The sequence below is a fragment of the Hyla sarda genome, chromosome 10 (genome assembly GCF_029499605.1).
Source record: "Hyla sarda isolate aHylSar1 chromosome 10, aHylSar1.hap1, whole genome shotgun sequence".
In the NCBI taxonomy this organism is placed as follows: Eukaryota; Metazoa; Chordata; class Amphibia; order Anura; family Hylidae; genus Hyla; species Hyla sarda.
In genome coordinates this window covers 140148966-140174796 of record NC_079198.1, presented here as the reverse complement: position 1 = coordinate 140174796, position 25831 = coordinate 140148966, and the positions used below count along the sequence as shown (strand labels likewise).

Sequence of the window (25831 nt, the reverse complement as noted above, 5' to 3'; positions counted from 1 at the left end):
TATGTACTGTATGTATATTATTGTATATGTACTGTATGTATATTATTGTATATGTACTGTATGTATATTATTATTGTATATGTGCTGTATGTTTATTATTGTATATGTGCTGTATGTATATTATTATTGTATATGTGCTGTATGTATATTATTGTATATTATTGTAGATGTACTGTATTAGTATTGTATATGTACTGTATGTATATTATTGTATATGTCCTGTATGTATATTATTATTGTATATGTATTATCCAGTATTAGTATTGTATATGTGCTGTATGTATATATTATTGCATATGTATTATCCTGTATTAGTATTGTATATGTGCTGTATGTATATATTATTGTATATGTATTATCCTGTATTAGTATTGTATATGTATTGTCCTGTATTATTATTGTATATGTGCTGTATGTATATTATTGTATATGTATTATCCTGTATTAGTATTGTATATGTAATGTATGTATATTATTGTATATGTATTATCCTGTATTAGTATTGTATATGTACTGTATGTATATTATTGTATATGTACTGTACTGTATGTATATTATTGTATATGTACTGTATGTATATTACTGTAAATGTATCGTACTGTATTATTATTGTATATGTATTATCCTGTATTATTATTGTATATGTAATGTATGTATATTATTCTATATGTATTATCCTGTATTAGTATTGTATATGTAATGTATGTATATTATTGTATATGCATTATAGTGTATTAGTATTGTATATGTATTATCCTGTATTATTATTGTATATGTAATGTATGTATATTATTGTATATGTATTATAGTGTATTAGTATTGTATATGTGCTGTATGTATATATTATTGCATATGTATTATCCTGTATTAGTATTGTATATGTGCTGTATGTATATATTATTGTATATGTATTATCCTGTATTAGTATTGTATATGTATTGTCCTGTATTATTATTGTATATGTGCTGTATGTATATTATTGTATATGTATTATCCTGTATTAGTATTGTATATGTAATGTATGTATATTATTGTATATGTATTATCCTGTATTAGTATTGTATATGTACTGTATGTATATTATTGTATATGTACTGTACTGTATGTATATTATTGTATATGTACTGTATGTATATTACTGTAAATGTATCGTACTGTATTATTATTGTATATGTATTATCCTGTATTATTATTGTATATGTAATGTATGTATATTATTCTATATGTATTATCCTGTATTAGTATTGTATATGTAATGTATGTATATTATTGTATATGTATTATAGTGTATTAGTATTGTATATGTATTATCCTGTATTATTATTGTATATGTAATGTATGTATATTATTGTATATGTATTATAGTGTATTAGTATTGTATATGTGCTGTATGTATATTATTGTATATGTGCTGTATGTATATTATTGTATATGTACTGTATGTATATTATTGTATATGTATTATAGTGTATTAGTATTGTATATATAATATATGTATATTATTGTATATGTATTATCCTGTATTAGTATTGTATATGTATTATCCTGTATTAGTATTGTATATGTATTATACTGTATTAGTATTGTATATGTACTGTATGTATATTAGTATTGTATATGTACTGTATGTATATTAGTATTGTATATGTACTGTATGTATATTATTGTATATGTATTATACTGTATTAGTATTGTATATGTAATGTATGTATATTAGTATTGTACATGTATTATACTGTATTAGTATCGTATATGTGCTGTATGTATATTATTGTATATGTATTATCCTGTATTAGTATTGTATATGTAATGTATGTATATTATTGTATATGTATTATCCTGTATTATTATTGTATATGTCCTGTATGTATATTATTGTATATGTGCTGTATGTATATTATTGTATATGTGCTGTATGTATATTAGTATTGTATATGTATTATCCTGTATTAGTATTGTATATGTGCTGTATGTATATTATTGTATATGTGCTGTATGTATATTATTGTATATGTACTGTATGTATATTATTGTATATGTACTGTATGTATATTATTGTATATGTGCTGTATGTATATTATTGTATATGTGCTGTATGTATATTAGTATTGTATATGTGCTGTATGTATATTAGTATTGTATATGTATTATCCTGTATTAGTATTGTATATGTGCTGTATGTATATTATTGTATATGTGCTGTATGTATATTATTGTATATGTGCTGTATGTATATTATTGTATATGTGCTGTATGTATATTATTGTATATGTGCTGTATGCATATTATTGTATATGTGCTGTATGTATATTAGTATTGTACATGTATTATCCTGTATTATTATTATTGTATATGTATTATCCTGTATTATTATTGTATATGTCCTGTATGTATATTATTGTATATGTGCTGTATGTATATTATTGTATATGTGCTGTATGTATATTAGTATTGTATATGTATTATCCTGTATTAGTATTGTATATGTGCTGTATGTATATTATTGTATATGTGCTGTATGTATATTATTGTATATGTGCTGTATGTATATTATTGTATATGTACTGTATGTATATTATTGTATATGTACTGTATGTATATTATTGTATATGTGCTGTATGCATATTATTGTATATGTGCTGTATGTATATTAGTATTGTACATGTATTATCCTGTATTATTATTATTGTACATGTATTATCCTGTATTATTATTATTGTATACGTAGTATATACTGCAGTGTGTACAATCCCCGGCTCTTCAGGACTCACGTCGGTGATGACTTTCAGCTTCTTGATGTAAGTGGCTTCGGTGTGGATCAGCTCCCATATGGCCTCCTGCTGGTGACACTGGCGTCTTGTGAGAGTCTGCGGGGACACAGTACAATGGCCGCTATGATATACGGCAGAACCAAAGGCTACAAATCACCTCCAGAGCACAGAGCGGGGCCTCCACCGGGACCCCCAGCCCTGAATGAGGGGAGATCCCCAGGGGGACACATGGCCGCTTATATACATTTCTATAGACCTATTGTCAGATGGCACCGTCCCTGACCACTCTCAGGCGCCAAGAGAGAGAGAGAGCGCCAATCCTCTATCTGTGACCGACAGAACATCATGGCCGCCATCTCCACCACATTCTACTCATAGATCTTGGCCTTTATCTACCTAAAACTAAGCTGGTTGGGAAACACCATATATCAGTGTGCCAGGATGCCTACAGCTGTAGCCTTTGGCTGTCTGGGCATGCTGGGAGTTGTAGTTTTACAACAGCTGGAAGCACCCTGGTTGGGAAACACTGCCATATATAATGCCCCATGGAGAAACAATATGGCGGGACATGAAGCGCGGATGATAATTCTGATTTCAGCAAACGAAGATTTAGTCACTGCATAACAAAAAGTTCTCTGCTTGCTGTCAGTGAATAAGAAACATCATTGCTCACCTGGACGAACATCACATGATCAGGACAGATTTTTATTCCCTCTCAAATCGTATTCCCCGACTGAATGACAGCAAGCAGAGATCTTGCAAACCATGATAATTGGATAAAGAAAGTGCAGCATGACCGGATCACTACAGCATTATCAGGCGATAGATCTGTGATATGACTGTAATATTAGTAAGGATACAAATTGTCGACGTGACATCACTGATCAAGAAGGTGTGGTCTCCCTTGTGCCTCAGTGATGTCATTATTATTATTTATTATTACTATTTCCTTATTATACACATGTATGTATTTATTAATTCATTGTGCCTCAGTGATGTCATTATTATTATTATTTATTATTATTATTTCCTTATTATACACATTTATGTATTTACTATTTAATTGTGCCTCAGTGATGTCATTATTATTATTATTTATTATTATTATTTCCTTATTATACACATTTATGTATTTATTAATTCATTGTGCCTCAGTGATGTCATTATTATTATTATTTATTATTATTTCCTTATTATACACATTTATGTATTTATTAATTCATTGTGCCTCAGTGATGTCATTATTATTATTATTTATTATTATTTCCTTATTATACACATTTATGTATTTATTAATTCATTGTGCCTCAGTGATGTCATTTTTATTTATTAATTAACTTATTATTGTTTTATTATTTATTTTATTTATATATTATTTCTTAATATCTCTCTCTCTCTCCATATATATATATATAACCAAAGGATAAGTTAGCCAGCACTATTGATTCCAAACTATTATATGGACCTGGCTTACATGTGCACGCTGCTGCTATATATATATATATATATATATATATATATATATATATATATATATATATATATAATTTATTCAATTTAAATGTTACATTATTTATACTTTAATAATAGCATGCTGGATGCTGGGAGTTGTAGTATCACTGTAGATCAATAGTTTGGAGACCACATTTTGGAGACCTAGGTCAACAAGTTGACTGGTGTAATTAAATAATAATAATGACATCACTGAGGCACGAGGAAGAAAACACCTCCTAAATCAGTGATGTCATTGTTATTATTAGAGATGAGTGAACTTACAGTAAATTCGATTCGTCTCGAACTTCTCGGCTTGGCAGTTGATAACTTATCCTGCGTAAATTAGTTCAGCTTTCCGATGCTCCGGTGGGCTGGAAAAGGTGGATACATTCCTAGGAAAGAGTCTCCTAGGACTGTATCCACCTTTTCAAGCCCACGGGAGCACCTGAAAGCTGAACTAATTTATGCAGGAAAAGTCATCAACTGCCGAGTCGAGAAGTTCGTGACGAATCGATTTTACTGTAAATTCGCTCATCTCTAGTTATTATTATTTATTTATCATTATTTTATTATTATTTTTTATTTATTTATTATTTAATTTTATATATCTATCTATAGATATATAAATATATATATATATATATATATATATATATATGTGTGTGTGTGTGTGAAATATTAAATAAATAAAAAAAAATAAAAAAATAATGTATACATTTTATATAATGTATATGTATATACATATATATATGAATATATATATATATATATATATATATATATATTTCTTAATTTATTTATTGATATTTATTATTTATTTATAGTGTTATCAGGCACCAGTCAATTTGTTGACCTAGGTCTCTAAACTGTGGTCTCCAAACTGTTGACCTCCAGCGGTTGCAAAACTACAACTCCCAGCATGCCCAGACAGCCGTTGGCTGTCTGGGCATGCTGGGGGTTGTAGTTTTGCAAACTCCTGGGGGTCCACAGTTTGGAGACCACCGCGCTATGGTTAGGACAATACCTCAGGAACATCGATGATCTCCTGCCAGCTGTCTTCCAGGCTCAGATTGGTGTCGTCCTCTTCTTCCTCCCATGAATCCTGATCGAAGCGCAGCTGCTGGGGGAGCTTGGGGAGTCCGAACATGCTGTACGAGTGCAGTTTACTCTCCAGTTGTTCCATCTTATCGATCTCCTATAGAGAAGATGTAAAGTGACGGTACAGGTCAGTACAGAAGAGGTTAAAGGGGTTATCCAGGAAAAAAACTTTTTTATATATATCAACTGGCTCCAGAAAGTTAAACAGATTTGTAAATTACTTCTATTAATCTATTAAAAAAAATCTTAATCCTTTCAGTACTTATGAGCTGATGAAGTTGAGTTGTTCTTTTCTGTCTAAGTGCTCTCTGATGACACGTGTCTCAGAAACCGCCCAGTTTAGAAGCAAATCCCCATAGCAAACCTCTTCTACTCTGTGCAGTTCCCGAGACAAGCAGAGATGTCAGCAGAGAGCACTGTTGTCAGAAAGAAAAGAACAACTCAACTTCAGCAGCTGATAATTATTGAATGGATTAATATTGTTTAATAGAAGTAATTTACAAATCTGTTAAACTTTCTGGAATACCCCTTTAATGGTGCAATGGTTCCAGGGATCGTGGGGTTAAACGTACGTCTCATTCTATAACATAAGATCTGAACCTCCATCCATTCCTGGTGTAACACATGACATCTAAGAAGTCGCCCCCGTGTCTTCCATATGAAAAGTCTGCTCACCCCCTCCCCCTCCCCACCGACCAGACCGCAGTAATGTATGTAAATGAGATGCTAATGAGATTAGTGGGGGGGCAATGGCGCTCGGATTCCCTTCTTTGTTCGCCCGTTTCCTCGGCTCGTGCTCCGGAAACTTGGCAAAACCCCAGAGGTTTATAAATGAAAGAGCAACAGCTGGAGCGACGGGCGCGGGGTCGGGCGCTGAATGAGCCCCAGACAATCGGAGCAACTCAGGAATATTGACAGGGACGACATGATCCTAAAAAGGGGACGCGGCGAACGAGTAATAAAAAAGGCATCAATCTATCTGAGGCATCCGGGAGCACAAAAGGCCTCACCGGGACGGGGGCTTCATCCGATTTATTGGGGGACGATCAGGACAGAAAAATAATTATAACTATGTATAAAAGACCAAGGACAGAATAATAGGGAAATACTAAGAGGAAATAACAAGAAATACATAAAACAATAGAGAGTTACTTTAAAGAGAAAAATGATTTTAAAAGATTTAATTAATTAATTATTTATATCTATTTATTTCATATTCATCAATCTATCTCATATCTATCAATCTATCTATCTCATATCTATCTATCTCATATCTATCTATCTATCTCATAGTCATCAATCTATCTACCAATCTATTTCATATCTATCTATCTATCTATCTATCTCATATCTATCAATCTATCTATCTCATATCTATCTATCTCATATCTATCTATCTATCTCATATCTATCTATTTCATATCTATCTATCTATCTATCTCATATCTATCTATCTCATATCTATCAATCTATCTATCTCATATCTATCTATCTCATATCTATCTATCTCATATCTATCTATCTATCTCATAGTCATCAATCTATCTACCAATCTATTTCATATCTATCTATCTATCTATCTATCTATCTCATATCTATCTATCTCATATCTATCTATCTATCTCATATCTATCTATCTATCTATCTCATATCTATCTATCTAATATCTATCTATCTATCTATCTCATAGTCATCAATCTATCTCATATCTATCTATCTCATATCTATCTATCTATCTCATATCTATCTCATATCTATCTCATATCTATCTATCTATCTATCTCATATCTATCTATCTATCTATCTCATATCTATCTATCTATCTCATATCTATCTATCTATATCTATCTCATATCTATCTATCTATCTATCTCATATCTATCTATCTATCTATCTATCTATCTCATATCTATCTATCTATCTATCTCATATCTATCTATATCTATCTATCTATCTCATATCTATCTATCTATCTATCTATCTCATATCTATCTATCTATCTATCTATCTCATATCTATCTATCTATATCTATCTCATATCTATCTATCTATCTATCTATCTCATATCTATCTATCTATCTATCTATCTATCTCATATCTATCTATCTATCTATCTCATATCTATCTATATCTATCTCATATCTATCTATCTATCTATCTCATATCTATCTATCTATCTATCTCATATCTATCTATCTATCTCATATCTATCGATCTATATATCTATCTATCTCATATCTATCTATCTATCTCATATCTATCTATCTATATATCTATCTATCTCATATCTATCTATCTATCTCATATCTATCTATCTATGAGCTGTTGTGTATTCCTGTTTGCTCCTTATTACAGGAATCCCTTTCTCTAGTGTGAAAACCTAATTACATAAAATCCCAGATCTGCAGGTTTTCGGATTGTCGTCTCCTGTATACGGGTGATGGGTGACAGACTCATTTATATCTTACACCTCGTTCACACTTATATAGGAGACAACATGTGTCAGACACGGCTTAACTAAAGTGACACCATCAGCTCTGCTTCATCTGTATATGTGCGTGTAGTAGCATGTCCTATTATATACATTGTATATACCGTATCTTATGTCCTATCATATACATTGTATATATCTAATGTCCTATCATATACATTGTATATATCTAATGTCCTATCATATACATTGTATATATCTAATGTCCTATCATATACATTGTATATATCCACATGTCCAATCATATACATTGTATATATCTAATGTCCTATCATATACATTGTATATACCGTATCTAATGTCCTATCATATACATTGTATATATCTAATGTCCTATCATATACATTGTATATATCTAATGTCCTATCATATACATTGTATATATCTAAAGTCCTATCATATACATTGTATATATCTAATGTCCTATCATATACATTGTATATATCTAATGTCCTATCATATACACTGTATATATCTAATGTCCTATCATATACATTGTATATATCCACATGTCCTATCATATACATTGTATATATCTAATGTCCTATCATATACATTGTATATATCTAATGTCCTATCATATACATTGTATATATCTAATGTCCTATCATATACATTGTATATATCTAATGTCCTATCATATACATTGTATATATCTAATGTCCTATCATATACATTGTATATATCTAATGTCCTATCATATACATTGTATATACCGTATCTAATGTCCTATCATATACATTGTATATACCGTATCTTATGTCCTATCATATACATTGTATATCCACATGTCCTATCATATACATTGTATATACCGTATCTAATGTCCTATCATATACATTGTATATATCTAATGTCCTATCATATACATTGTATATATCTAATGTCCTATCATATACATTGTATATATCTAAAGTCCTATCATATACATTGTATATATCTAATGTCCTATCATATACATTGTATATATCTAATGTCCTATCATATACATTGTATATATCTAATGTCCTGTCATATACATTGTATATATCTAATGTCCTATCATATACACTGTATATATCTAATGTCCTATCATATACATTGTATATATCCACATGTCCTATCATATACATTGTATATATCTAATGTCCTATCATATACATTGTATATATCTAATGTCCTATCATATACATTGTATATATCTAATGTCCTATCATATACATTGTATATATCTAATGTCCTATCATATACATTGTATATATCTAATGTCCTATCATATACATTGTATATCCACATGTCCTATCATATACATTGTATATATCCACATGTCCTATCATATACATTGTATATATCTAATGTCCTATCATATACATGGTATATATCTAATGTCCTATCATATACATTGTATATATCTAATGTCCTATCATATACATTGTATATCCACATGTCCTATCATATACATTGTATATATCTAATGTCCTATCATATACATGGTATATATCTAATGTCCTGTCATATACATTGTATATATCTAATGTCCTATCATATACATTGTATATATCTAATGTCCTGTCATATACATTGTATATATCTAATGTCCTGTCATATACATTGTATATATCTAATGTCCTATCATATACATTGTATATATCTAATGTCCTATCATATACATTGTCTATATCTAATGTCCTATCATATACATTGTATATACCGTATCTAATGTCCTATCATATACATTGTATATATTTAATGTCCTATCATATACATTGTATATATCTAATGTCCTATCATATACATTGTATATATCTAATGTCCTATTATATACATTGTATATATCTAATGTCCTATCATATACATTGTATATCCACATGTCCTATCATATACATTGTATATCCACATGTCCTATCATATACATTGTATATATCTAATGTCCTATCATATACATTGTATATATCTAATGTCCTATCATATACATTGTATATATCTAAAGTCCTATCATATACATTGTATATCCACATGTCCTATCATATACATTGTATATCCACATGTCCTATCATATACATTGTATATATCTAAAGTCCTATCATATGCATTGTATATATCTAATGTCCTATCATATACATTGTATATATCTAATGTCATATCATATACATTGTATATATCTAATGTCCTATCATATACATTGTATATACCGTATCTAATGTCCTATCATATACATTGTATATATCTAATGTCCTATCATATACATTGTATATATCTAATGTCCTATCATATACATTGTATATATCTAATGTCCTATCATATACATTGTATATATCTAATGTCCTATCATATACATTGTATATCCACATGTCCTATCATATACATTGTATATATCTAATGTCCTATCATATACATGGTATATATCTAATGTCCTGTCATATACATTGTATATATCTAATGTCCTATCATATACATTGTATATATCTAATGTCCTATCATATACATTGTATATATCTAATGTCCTATCATATACATTGTATATATCTAATGTCCTATCATATACATTGTATATCCACATGTCCTATCATATACATTGTATATATCCACATGTCCTATCATATACATTGTATATATCCACATGTCCTATCATATACATTGTATATATCCACATGTCCTATCATATACATTGTATATATCCACATGTCCTATCATATACATTGTATATATCCACATGTCCTATCATATACATTGTAGACACTTATATAAACAGTGACTATATTTGTCAGGTTTGTCCAGGTGCAAACAGAAGGGTATGACAGGTCATGCTGGAACTTGTAGTCCGGGGGCAGCTGCTGACCCGCAGTCTTTCTATCACCCTGAACAAATGCTGTGAAGCTTAAGAAAACACAGGAATGTTTATTCTACATGACGGACCCTCCGAAGCCTCATGAAGAGTCTGGACACCTGAGCCCTGACTGGTTTCACTTGAAACTTCACTTTGTCACAACATGTCTAATACTGATACATCGGCCGCTCCTATGTCACCCCCCAAATCACCTGCACCGAGGGTCCGACACTGATACAATGTATATGCCAAGGGTGGCTGGTCATATGTATATATACATATGGGGAGGGGGTTATTATGCATGATAGATAGATAGATAGATAGATAGATATGAGATAGATAGATAGATAGATAGATAGATAGATAGATATGAGATAGATAGATATGAGATAGATAGATAGATATGAGATAGATAGATAGATATGAGATAGATAGATAGAAATGAGATAGATAGATAGATAGATATGATAGATAGATAGGTAGATATGAGATAGATAGATAGATAGATAGATAGATATGAGATAGATAGATAGATAGATAGATATGAGATAGATAGATAGATATGAGATAGATAGATATGAGACATAGATAGGTAGATATGAGATGAGATGGATAGATATGAGATAGATAGATAGATAGATATGAGATAGATAGATAGATATGAGATAGATAGATAGATATAAACAGGAGAGTACAGCAGCACACTGCTAGCACAAAGATACAGATAAAACATGAAATGCTATATTGCTACAATGCAAACAATGAACAAATTGTGGTGCTTTGCTTACTATTTGGCCAAATGGTTAGCAAAGCACCTCAATTTTTTCATTTTTTGCACTATAGTGGTATAGCATTTCATGTTTTATCTGTATCTTTGTGCTAGTAGTGCGCTGCTGTATTCTCCTGTTTATGTATATTCAGCCTAGCAGCCTGCACCTGTATGCCGTAGTTTGGTATCAGTATGTGCTTTCCAACTTATCCTTGTTTGTTTAGATAGATAGATAGATAGATATCAGATAGATAGATATGAGATAGATAGATAGATATGAGATAGATAGATAGATATGAGGTAGATAGATAGATATAAGATAGATATGAGATAGATAGATAGATAGATAGATAGATAGATAGATAGATATGAGATAGATATGAGGTAGATAGATAGATATAAGATAGATAGATAGATAGATATGAGAAAGATAGATAGATAGAAAGATATGAGATAGATAGATATGAGATAGATAGATATGAGATAGATAGATAGATATGAGATACATAGATAGATAGATATGAGATAGATAGATAGATAGATATGAGATAGATAGATATGAGATAGATAGATAGATATGAGGTAGATAGATATGAGATAGATAGATATGAGATAGATAGATAGATAGATAGATATGAGATGGATAGATAAATATACAGCAACAGAAGAATACAGCAGCACACTGCCAGCACAAGGATATAGGTGAAACATGAACATGCAGATAAAACATGGAGACTATACAGCTATGGTGTAATAGATGCAAATGTGAAGCTATGAGATAGTGAGGCACTTAACTCGCAAATTTGTCTCCGCCGGCGGTCAAATAGCTTGGACCGTCCCACCGCGATAAGGTGGCCTCATTGGGACGGACCCTACACTGTGAATATGCCTCTGTGTGAACAGTTCAGTAAGCATGGCAGGATCTGGAACATCCAAGACACCATTTGCATCTATTACCCCATAGCTGTATAGCTCTCCATGTTTTATCTGCATGTTCATGTCTCACCTATATCCTTGTGCTGGCAGTGTGCTGCTGTATTCTTCTGTTGCTGTATATTTAGCCTAGTAGCGTGCACCTGTAGGCCAGGTCCATATAATAGTTTGGTATCAACTAAAGTGCTGGCTGACTTATTCTTTGTCTGTATTGCACATACGGGGGAGGGGCTACCTCCATGTTGGCCTTGCACCCCACCCACCTCTATCAGGTGTGTATATAAGGTGGCTTGGATGTTCCAGACCCTGCCATGCTTACTGAACTGTTCACACAGAGGCATATTCACAGTGTAGGGTCCGTCCCAATGAGGCCACCTTATCGCGGTGGGACGGTCCAAGCTATTTGACCGCCGGCGGAGATAGATTTGCGAGCTAAGTGCCTCACTATCTCATAGTTTCACATTTGCATCTATTACACCATAGCTGTATAGTCTCCATGTTTTATCTGCATGTTCATGTTTCACCTATATCCTTGTGCTGGCAGTGTGCTGCTGTATTCTTCTGTTGCTGTATACCTAGCCTAGTAGCGTGCACCTGTAGGCCAGGTCCATATAATAGTTTGGTATCAACTAAAGTGCTGGCTGACTTATTCTTTGTCTAGATAGATAGATAGATAGATAGATATGAGATAGATAGATATGAGATAGATAGATAGATAGATATGAAATAGATAGATATGAGGTAGATATATATGAGATAGATAGATATGAGATAGATAGATAGATAGATAGATAGATATGAGATAGATAGATATGGGATAGATAGATAGATATGAGATGGATAGATATGAGATAGATAGATATGAGATAGATAGATATGAGATAGATAGATAGATAGATAGATAGATATGAAATAGATAGATATGAGGTAGATATATATGAGATAGATAGATATGAGATAGATAGATATGAGATAGATATATAGATAGATATGAAATAGATAGATATGAGGTAGATATATATGAGATAGATAGATATGAGATAGATAGATAGATATGAGATAGATAGATATGGGATAGATAGATAGATATGAGATGGATAGATATGAGGTAGATAGATATGAGGTAGATAGATATGAGATAGATAGATATGAGATAGATAGATATGAGATAGATAGATATGAGATAGATATGAGATAGATAGATATGAGATAGATATGAGATAGATAGTTATGAGATAGATATGAGATAGATAGATATGAGATAGATATGAGATAGATAGATATGAGATAGATAGATATGAGATAGATAGATAGATAGATAGATATGAAATAGAGAGATAATAAATTGCATAAATAATAACAGCAATACAACAAACATTACCTTGCCAAATGGGCCGGTGGTGCCGGATCCGAAGAAGCCGCTGAATCTACTGGCCGCTCGGTTCTTCCAGGTGTCGTTGTTGGGCAGCGAGGAGCTGAAGTTCTGCAGAGGATCTTGTATGGGAATAGTGGCGTCTCCGAGGAATTCAGTCATATTCTTTCTTCTTCTCCCCGGAGCCTGAGCACAAAGGAAGAACCAGATACAATATTATCCTCTATTGCTGACACCATCATCACCTTCTCCGCACACGATACAATGTATCATTAAGGCCCTACAGAAAGTTCTTAGAAGAAGATGATATAAGAAGAAGGCGACATCCAGTCCTCAGGGTCAGACAAAAGATGGAGCTCACAGACCTGAACATACGGATCCTTATCCCCGGAGCTTCTATTCTAAAGGTTTTATAAACGCTCCAGGTCCTTCCAGGCATCTACACATTGGGGGGCATTACAGCCTGGGGTCCACACAATAGATGGGACAAGCAGAACTGTGATAACTTATTAAGAGAAAGCACCAAATAACAAGACTGGGCTGGAAGGAGAACTGATTGTGACTCAGGATGAACGTGACGAGACAAAAAATAATGTCATAAAATAAATAATAAAATAAATCTAAAAATCATATAATAAAGAATATAATAATATTAAATACCTATATAAAAATTAAATATAAAATAATACAAATATTATAATAAATAGTATGCAAACATTATAAGCTATAATATGCACCAATGGAAATCATACAACAATATTACCATGATTACAATAATAATCTAATAAAATAATAATAATAATAATATATAAAGGCTTTTCAAAGAGAAAAGCGCAGACTATATGAACCTGAACAACAATAGTAATATAAATACTCAGAAATAAGTCACCATTTTCTACTAGAAATCCATAGTTACCAAACTACAGAAACAAGCTAAAATCTAAGCTCCAAACCCCCAAAAACCTTAAAAATCCAGGTGGCACTTTAAAGGGGTACTCCACTGGAAAACATTTTTTTTTTTTTTATCAACTGGTGCCAGAAAGTTAAACAGATTTGTAAATTACTTCTATTAAAAAATCTTAATCCTTCCAGTACTTATAAGCTGCTGTAATGGTCCACAGGAAGTTCTTTTCTTTTTGAATTTCCGTTCTACCTGACCACAGTGCTCTCCGCTGCCACCTCTGTCCATGTAAGGAACTGTCCAGAGTAGGAGCAAATCCCCATAGAAAACCTCTCCTGCTCTCCTGACAGTTCCTCAAATGGACAGAGGTGGCAGCAGAGAGCACTGTGGTCAGGCAGAAAGGAAATTCAAAAAGAAAAGAACTTCCTGTGGAACATAACAGCAGCTGATAAGTACTGGAAGGATAAAGATTTTTTAATAGAAGTAATTTACAAATCTGTTTAACTTTCTGGCACCAGTTGATTTAAAAAAAAAAAAATGTTTTCCAGTGGAGCACCCCTTTAATGATTCTGTTTCCCAACCAGGGTGCCTCCAGCTGTTGCAAAACTACAACTCCCAGCATGCCCGGACAGCCGTTGGCTGTCCGGGCATGCTGGGAGTTGTAGTTTTGCAACAGCTGGAGGCACCCTGGTTGGGAAACACTGCTATAACCTATGAGTTTGCTTTTTAGGGACAGTAAATCACCTGTGACCCCCCAGGGTCCCCTCTAACATCACCCTGTATCTCAGTTCCTCGGACTATGGCAAACAGAGAAGAGGGGGTTCAGACTGGATAAGAAGATAGAAATATAAATGGCGACATAATATGGAATTGTAGCACAAACAAAATCAATAGGTAAATAAACAAAATAATAATAATACATAAAAAATATTATAACACTGGTATTACTGGGGTCTAAGAAATATAGAAATGATACCATTGCTTCTAAAACTACTACTAATAATATAATAATAACAACAAGAAGACTGTAAACAGCAACATTATATCCAATTGTAGCACAAATAAAATCAATAGGTAACTAAAACAAGATAATAATACATTAAAAATAATATAACACTGGTATTACAATGGGGTATAAGAAATATAGAAATGATACCACTGCTTCTATAACTACTACTAATAATATAATAATAACAACAAGAAGACTGTAAACAGCAACATTATATCCAATTGTAGCACAAATAAAGTCGATAAAGGAGATAATAATTACATAATAAATATAATAACACGGGTATTAATTGGCGTATAAGAAATATAGAAATGATACCATTGCTTCTACAACTACTACTAATAATATAATAATAACAACAAGAAGACTGTAAACAGCAACATTATATCCAATTGTAGCATAAATAAAGTCGATAGATAAAGGAGATAATAATTACATTAAAAATATAATAACACGGGTATTAATTGGCGTATAAGAAATATGGAAATGATACCATTGCTTCTATAACTACTACTAATAATATAATAATAACAACAAGAAGACTGTAAACGGCAACATTATATCCAATTGTAGCACAAATAAAATCGATAGATAAAGGAGATAATTACATAAAAAATATGATAAGACTGGTGTTACTGGGGTATGAGAAATATAGAAATGATATCATTACTTCTACAACTACTACTAATAATATAATAATAACAATAACACTGTAAACAGCCTCATAAAGTCCCATTATCACCAGCACTTCTGATACTGGAGGATACTAAGAATTCTTTAAAACTAATGGTTCTTATCTGCCGACACATTCTATGTTTCTAATTCTTCACGTCAACTAAGGACACAGCGAAAAGCAGCCGGACCACCCGACGACCCAATAAGTACTGGCCGCCCCCGTAGCCCATTTGGACACACAGAAGCGAATCCTCACCTCTAGTTGGAATAGCCGGGCTCCAGTAATAGGCAGAGCAGCATTCTGTGTCATGTACAATGTTACCACCTGCCTCTAGAGCAGAGAAGGACACGACGCTCCCTTCTCCGTCACCATTAATATTAACCCCATATCTGACTGAGAGGAGGATGAAAGTCTTGAGTCAACACTCAGCACAAGAGTCAATAAAGGCGATTGCATTGCTGCCCGGGGTATTACTGGAGCCATGGCAATCGCATCCCTCCCTCTTATTTCCCGGTCTTCTTCTCTGTGTCTGTAGCTTTAAGAAGAAGAGGCAGAGCGTATGTGCATGGGGTGGACTGGAAGAGGCGCTGCAGCTGCTGTCAGGACTGTCTGCTCCAGGGAACACCTGCCACCAACGTCATGTTAACCCCTTCTAGGACATGCAGCGGATGGAGCCCTAGAGCAGAGTTTTTCAAACAGTGTGCCTCCAGCTGTCGCAAAACTACAACTACAACCCCATCAGCCTCATGGTTTTGTTTTTGTTTTTTGCCTTCCTCTTGATCAACACAGTAGGGACACAATAGGGTCATAGGTAACTTCTCACCGACTACCCTTAGCAGAGAGTATCAAATAGGTTATGACTATTTAGGTCTCCGAAATGAGCTAATGAGTTAATGCTCACTGTAATATTACAGTACATGGACAATGCACACAGTGATGTCACAGTACAGGAATAATACACACTGTGATGTCACAGTACACGGATAATACACAGTGATGTCACAGTACAGGAATAATACACACAGTGATGTCACAGTACAGGGATAATACACACAGTGATGTCACAGTACAGGGATAATACACAGTGATGTCACAGTACAGGAATAATACACACTGTGATGTCACAGTACAGGAATAATACACAGTGATGTCACAGTACAGGGATAATACACAGTGATGTCACAGTACAGGGATAATACACACAGTGATGTCACAGTACAGAGATAATACACACAATGATGTCACAGTACAGGGATAATACACAGTGATGTCACAGTACAGGAATAATACACACAGTGATGTCACAGTACAGGGATAATACACACAATGATGTCACAGTACAGGGATAATACACAGTGATGTCACAGTACAGGATAATACACAGTGATGTCACAGTACAGGGATAATACACACTGTGATGTCACAGTACAGTAATAATACACACAGTGATGTCACAGTACAGGAATAATACACACAGTGATGTCACAGTACAGGGATAATACACACAATGATGTCACAGTACAGGAATAATACACACAGTGATGTCACAGTACAGGAATAATACACACAGTGATGTCACAGTACAGGGATAATACACACAATGATGTCACAGTACTGGGATAATACACAGTGATGTCACAGTACAGGAATAATACACACAGTGATGTCACAGTACAGGAATAATACACACAGTGATGTCACAGTACAGGGATAATACACACAATGATGTCACAGTACAGGGATAATACACAGTGATGTCACAGTACAGGAATAATACACACAGTGATGTCACAGTACAGGAATAATACACACTGTGATGTCACAGTACAGGAATAATACACAGTGATGTCACAGTACAGGGATAATACACACAGTGATGTCACAGTACAGGGATAATACACAGTGATGTCACAGTACAGGGATAATATACACAGTGATGTCACAGTACAGGGATAATACACAGTGATGTCACAGTACAGGGATAATACACACAGTGATGTCACAGTACAGAGATAATACACACAGTGATGTCACAGTACAGGAATAATACACACAGTGATGTCACAGTACAGGGATAGTACACACAGTGATGTCACAGTACAGGGATAATACACAGTGATGTCACAGTACAGGGATAATACACAGTGATGTCACAGTACAGGGATAATATACACAGTGATGTCACAGTACAGGGATAATACACAGTGATGTCACAGTGCAGGGATAATACATAGTGATGTCACAGTACAGGGATAATATACACAGTGATGTCACAGTACAGGGATAATACACACAGTGATGTCACAGTACAGGGATAATACACACAGTAATGTCACAGTACAGAGATAATTTACAGTGATGTCACAGTACAGGGATAATACACACTGTGATGTCACAGAACAGGAATAATACACACAGTGATGTCACAGTACAGGAATAATACACACTGTGATGTCACAGTACAGAGATAATACACAGTGATGTCACAGTACAGGGATAATACACATAGTGATGTCACAGTACAGGGATCATACACACAGTGATGTCACAGTACAGGGATAATACACACAGTGATGTCACAGTACAGGTATAATACACAGTAATGTCACAGTACAGGTATAATATACACAGTGATGTCTCAGTACAGGGATCATACACACAGTGATGTCACAGTGCAGGGATAATACACACAGTGATGTCACGGTACAGGGATAATACACACAGTGATGTCACAGTACAGGGATAATATACACAGTGATGTCACAGTACAGGGATAATACACAGTGATGTCACAGTGCAGGGATAATACACACAGTGATGTCACAGTTCAGGGATAATACACAGTGATGTCACAGTACAGGGATAATACACACAGTGATGTCACAGTACAGGGATAATACACAGTGATGTCACAGTACAGAGATAATATACAGTGATGTCACAGTACAGGGATAATACACACAGTGATGTCACAGTACAGAGATAATATACAGTGATGTCACAGTACAGGGATAATATACAGTGATATCACAGTACAGAGATAATATACAGTGATGTCACAGTACAGGGATAATACACACAGTGATGTCACAGTACAGGACTAATACACAGTGATGTCACAGTACAGGGATAATACACAGTGATGTCACAGTACAGGGATAATACACAGTGATGTCACAGTACAGAGATAATACACAGTGATGTCACAGTACAGGGATAATACACAGTGATGTCACAGTACAGGGATAATACACAGTGATGTCACAGTACATGGATAATACACACAGTGATGTCACAGTACAGAGATAATACACAGTGATGTCACAGTGCAGAGATAATACACAGTGATGTCACAGTACAGAGATAATACACAGTGATGTCACAGTACAGGGATAATACACACAGTGATGTCACAGTACAGGGATAATACACAGTGATGTCACAGTACAGGGATAATACACATTGATGTCACAGTACAGGGATAATACACACAGTGATGTCACAGTACAGAGCTAATACACAGTGATGTCACAGTACAGGGATAATACACACAATGATGTCACAGTACAGGGATAATACACAGTGATGTCACAGTACAGGGATAATACACAGTGATGTCACAGTACAGGGATAATACACAGTGATGTCACAGTACAGAGATAATACACACAGTGATGTCACAGTACAGAGATAATACACAGTGATGTCACAGTACAGGGATAATACACAGTGATGTCACAGTACAGAGATAATACACAGTGATGTCATAGTACAGGGATAATACACAGAATGATGTCATACTACAGAGGTAATGCCCACAGTGATGTCATAGTACAGGGATAATACACAGAATTATGTCATACTACAGAGGTAATGCCCACAGGGATGTCACAGTACAGGGATAATCTATGGCAATATAGTGCCGAATAACACACACCATACACCATGTTGCTAAGATCTCACAGGATAGGAAAAAAATACAACAAAAGATCACTTTCAAGAATAGCGCACGCATGATGTCACGGTAGAGGAATAATGCAAAAAGTAATGTTAGAGAGAGGATAAAGCTCTCAGCAGGGCCTCCAGAGTAAAACCTGCATTGTGCAGAATTGTCTTAAACCATGAACACATTTCCAAGCCATAAAAGCAGAGTCCTCTAACACCAAGACGCCCCCTAGTGGCATTATCAGGACCCGCGCTCACAGCATCACCACCTGCATGGTGCTTCCTCGAGATCCAATGGATCAACTTAGAGAAGCTGTAATGGAGACCCTACAGATAACAGGGGTTTATTACAGATCAATGAAACTGAAAACATTCCAAGGGGCTTCCTCCCCTCCAGACTGAGTCATAGGGATCAGGGAGACACAAACACCCGCCATTACTGTCCTGTAAGTAAACATTATGTAACCTAACGCCAGACAAAGCACCACTGCCTTCACACCTCCAGGACAAAGCAACAAGCCTGATATAACAGTCATCCAATGTGGCTGATAACTGCGGACACAAGCTGCAATAACACAACAAACACAACAATAACACATCAAACACAACAATAACACAACAAACACACATCAAAAACAACAATAACACAACAAACACAACAATAACACAACAAACACAACAATAACACATCAAACACAACAATAACACAACAAATACAACAAACACAATAACAAAACACAACAATAACACAACCAACACAACAATAACACAACAATAACACAACAAACACACATCAAAAACAACAATAACACAACAAACACATCAATAACACAACAAACGCAACAATAACACAAGAAACGAACAATAACATAAGAAACGCAACAATAACACAACAAACACAACAATAACACAACAAACACAACAATAACACATCAAACACAACAATATCTCATCAAACACAACAATAACTCAGCAAACACAACAATAACACAACAAACGCAACAATAACAACAAACCACAATAACATAACAAACACAACAATAACACATCAAACACAACAATATCTCATCAAACACAACAATAACTCAGCAAACACAACAATAACACATCAAACACAACAATAACACAACAAATACAACAATAAAACAACAAACACAATAACAAAACACAACAATAACACAAGAAACACACATCAAAAACAACAATAACACGACAAACACATCAATAACACAACAAACGCAACAATAACACAAGAAAGGAACAATAACATAAGAAACGCAACAATAACACAACAAACACAACAATAACACATCAAACACAACAATAACACAACAAACACAACAATAACACATCAAACACAACAACAACACAACAAACACAACAATAACACAACAATTACACAACAAACACAACAATAACACAACAAACACAACAATAACACATCAAACACAACAATAACTCATCAAACACAACAATAACTCATCAAACACAACAATAACACAACAAATGCAACAATAACACAAAAAACGCAACAATAACACAACAAACCACAATAACACAACAAACACAATAACACAACAAACATAACAATAACACAAGAAATGCAACAATAACACAAGAAACGAACAATAACACAAGAAACGCAACAATAACACAACAATAACACAACAAACTCAACAATAACACAACAAACATACAAACCACAAAACGGCCTACTATCCCATACTGCAGTAGGAGAAGAAGCATTTGCAAGACTACAACTCCCATCATGCCCAGACTGCCAATTGCATGCTGGGAGGTGTAGTCTTGCAACAGCTGGAGGGACCCTGGTTAGGAAATACTGCTGTAAAGAGGGAACATTTACAAAACTACAACTCCCAGCATGAAATTGGCTTTCCGGGCATACTAAGAGTTGTAGTTTTGCAACAGCTGGAGGCAAACTGGTTAGAAAACACTAGCCTAGGGGGAACAGGACACTATCATTAAAATAACTGATTTCAGTGGGCATGTTGAGACTTGTAGTTCCCCAGAGACTGATGATGCAGATAATAAGTCTGGTCATCATTTGCATTCTAGATAATGTATTCAGTCAGAACATTAAAAAAATAAAAGACAAAGGGGGGGGGGGGGGGGGTAATTGATCATTGTATTTACACTTTTTTGGCTAAAAGCACAAAAAAACTTACAAAAACTATTACTCAGAAAGATCTAATTTACTATTAAAAAAAAGATACACAATAAGAAAAAAAGAAATAATGTAAAAAAAATAATAAAATATGAAAAACAAATATAATCAAAATGAGAAAAAATAAGTAATGAAATGAAACAAAAATAAATATAATCAAAATGGGAAAAAATACAAAACAAAAATAAAATCTAAAAAAATTAATATAATAAAATAAGAAAATAAACAAAAACAAAATAATATTAAAACAAAATTAAATTAAAAAAAATTGAATAAAAGCAAAATAAGAAAAAAAATAATATAAAAGCAAAATAAAATATATAAAAAAAATAAGATAAAATAAAAATAATAGCAACAATAAATCTTGTCCTAGAAGCCGGTCTAGATAGCAGCCTCTATACTCTACATACATCTACATTTGAGGTTACCTCCTTAAAGGGGAACTCCAGCACATAAGCACTCATCCCCTATCTACAAGATTCTGTGAATAGGGGATAAGTAGTTATATAAAAAAAAAAAAAAAATCATATGAGCAAAATAAGAAAATTAAAAATAAATATAAAACCAAAATAAAATATAAACAAAATAATATAATAAAAATTTAAAAAAAATAATAATATTAAACAAAAATAAAATCTAAAAAAATAAGTTAAAATAATAATAATAGCAAAAATAAATCTTGTCCTAGAAGCCGGTCTAGATAGCGACCTCTATACTCTATAAAATCTAAAAAAATAAGTTAAAATAATAGCAACAATAAATCTTGTCCTAAAAGCCGGTCTAGATAGCGGCCTCTATACTCTATAAAATCTTTAAAAATAAGTTAAAATAAAAATAATAGCAACAATAAATCTTGTCCTAGAAGCCGGTCTAGATAGCGGCCTCTATACTCTATAAAATCTTTAAAAATAAGTTAAAATAAAAATAATAGCAACAATAAATCTTGTCCTAGAAGCCGGTCTAGATAGCGGCCTCTATACTCTACATACATCTACATTTGGGGAACTCCGGCACATATGTACTTATCCCCTATCCACTGCATTCTGAAGTAGAATTAGTTATTAAAAAATGTATATAAGCAAAATAAGAAAATAAAAAATAAATATAAAACCAAAATAAAATATAAACAAAATGATTCTGTGTATAGGGGGATAAATAAGACTTATGTACCGGAGTTTCCCTTTAAGACCCCCCTGGATATTTACCTTCAAGTCATTTCCCGTCATCAAGACTTCGTCTATTACAGAGAGCCGGTCCCAGCTCTTCCATTCGGATAGTCTACCCATGGCCGATTCTGTACTGATGGGCTTTTCCTTCATTTCATGGACAAAGATCCAGAATTACGGATAGTCGGGGGGGGGATTTGTGCTCTGAACTCAGAGAACTCGTCCCATAAGGGTCTCCTCAGATGGACACTTGTCCTCAATCATCAACATGTGAGGGCTGAGGGGCCCGAGGAGGGTCAGATATAGGGCCAGGAGGTGTGCCCACCACTCAGACCTCATTTCCCTCCAGTCACCAGATTTCATCAACTCATCAGTGACCGACAAAGCCCAAAGGAAGTGCAAAGAGCTGTCAGTCTGGGCCTCTAGGTTGCTGTTCACACCTCAGCTCCTTCTTGCCACAACAGATAAAGAGCTGCTAAGGCTGCAGACATTGTTTGCCAGCGCTGCCCATTCTATGACCGGGTCATTATGCAAATCTGTCCATTAGGAAGAATGTGATGAAAACAAAAACAAAATCACAAAAACAACACAAACAATCCAAAACACAAAACATCTAAAAAAAAAAAAAAAGCAGTAAAATGCAAAAGAGGCCAAAACAAAACCCTCCATAGCCAATCCATACTCCTCGGCCAATAAACATTTAAGGGGGCAAATTTGGTGCATTACACATGTCCGGCCCATAGAAACTGGATTCAGGGACAAGTCTTGGCATGGACTGCACCAGTGGTCTTCAACCTGCGGACCTCCAGATGTTGCAAAACTACAACTCCCAGCATGCCCGGACAGCCGTTGGCTGTCCGGGCATGCTGGGAGTTGTAGTTTTGCAACATCTGGAGGTTCGCAGGTTGCAGATCACTGGACTACACCATTATAAAGGGGGTGTCTTGGAAAGTTTCGTCCTCACGAAGTTTTGCAACATATGTTGGGTTTGAATTCTTCACTGTTTAAAGGCAAAAACTTTTATATATATATCAATAAATCTACTGGCTCCAGAAAGTTAAACAGATTTGTAAATTACTTCTATTAAAAAAAAATCTTAATCCTTTCAGTACTTATGAGCTTCTGAAGTTGAGTTGTTCTCTTCTGTTCTCTCTGATGACACGTGTCTCGGGAAACGCCCAGTTTAGAAGAGGTTTTCTATGGGGATTTGCTTCTAAACTGGGCGTTTCCCGAGACAGATGTCATCAGAGAGGACTTAGACAGAAAAGAACAACCTTCACTTCAGAAGCTCATAAGTACTGAAAGGATTAAGATTTTTTTTAATAGAAGTAATTTACAAATCTGTTTAACTTTGCGGAGCCAGTTGATATACCGGTATATTAAAAAAAGTTTGTGCCTGGATAACCCCCTTTAAGAAAACTTCAATAGAATAAAATACTGTGACGGATTTGTGTCTTTATTTTTCAACTATGTAAGATCTCTGCTTGCTGTTCAGTGAACGAAAACATATAACGGGTTCTGAAAACAGGCCTAAGGGTGGGTTTACACCTAGATTTTACTATATGGTTTTGGCATATGGTTTCATAAAAATAAAAAAAAACGTATGCAACCGCACAGAGAACCGTGCCCATAGACTTCCCATTCAAAACCGTATGCACCATAATGTATACGGTTGTCTCCGTTTTTCAAACCACACGTTTTTTAACTTTTTTTTTTTCTGAACAGAAAACCGTGGCCTACCACGGTTTTTGGTCCGGGTGAAGAACCGTATTAAACCGTATATGTTTTTTTTTTTTTTTTAACATGGGAGTCAATGGAAACCGTACAGACCTGTATGTGCGTACGGTTCCATCCAGTTTTCACCATACGGTTTTTGACTTTCCACATTTTTGTTTCTTGGAATTTCAATCAAACAAGTGAAACTTTATTCATAATAGAGTGAAAAGTTCAAAATGTATACGTTTTTTTTTTCTTAAAAAACGGATGCAACCGGACATCATTTTTCAAACCGTATACAGATAAAAATTTGTACGCACGTTTTGATACAGTTTAGTCAGGTTTTGAGGAATCCGTTTTTTTTAATCAAAAACCTGATATAGGAACCGTATAGCAAAATCGTGGTGTGAACCCAGCCTTATGCTTCTCACAGCTGAAGGTTTGCTACAATCGTCTCCCTCTCAGTCTAAACAGAGCGTTCTGAGCTAAAGAGTTTGGA

General features: G+C 34.0%; 1 protein-coding gene across 6 annotated transcripts in view; it reads right to left on the bottom strand.

The window, feature by feature from the left end:
• Window positions 1–25831, bottom strand: part of PLEKHG5 (pleckstrin homology and RhoGEF domain containing G5) — a 351187-nt gene that overhangs the window by 18496 nt on the left and 306860 nt on the right. For all 6 annotated transcript variants that reach the window (XM_056544819.1, XM_056544817.1, XM_056544820.1 and 3 more), the window contains 3 exons: window positions 13744–13920; window positions 5290–5460; window positions 2772–2867 (listed from right to left, as the gene is read on the bottom strand). In XM_056544819.1, the coding sequence (XP_056400794.1) occupies window positions 2772–2867; window positions 5290–5460; window positions 13744–13920 (444 nt within the window). The remainder of the gene's footprint in view (window positions 1–2771; window positions 2868–5289; window positions 5461–13743; window positions 13921–25831) is intronic.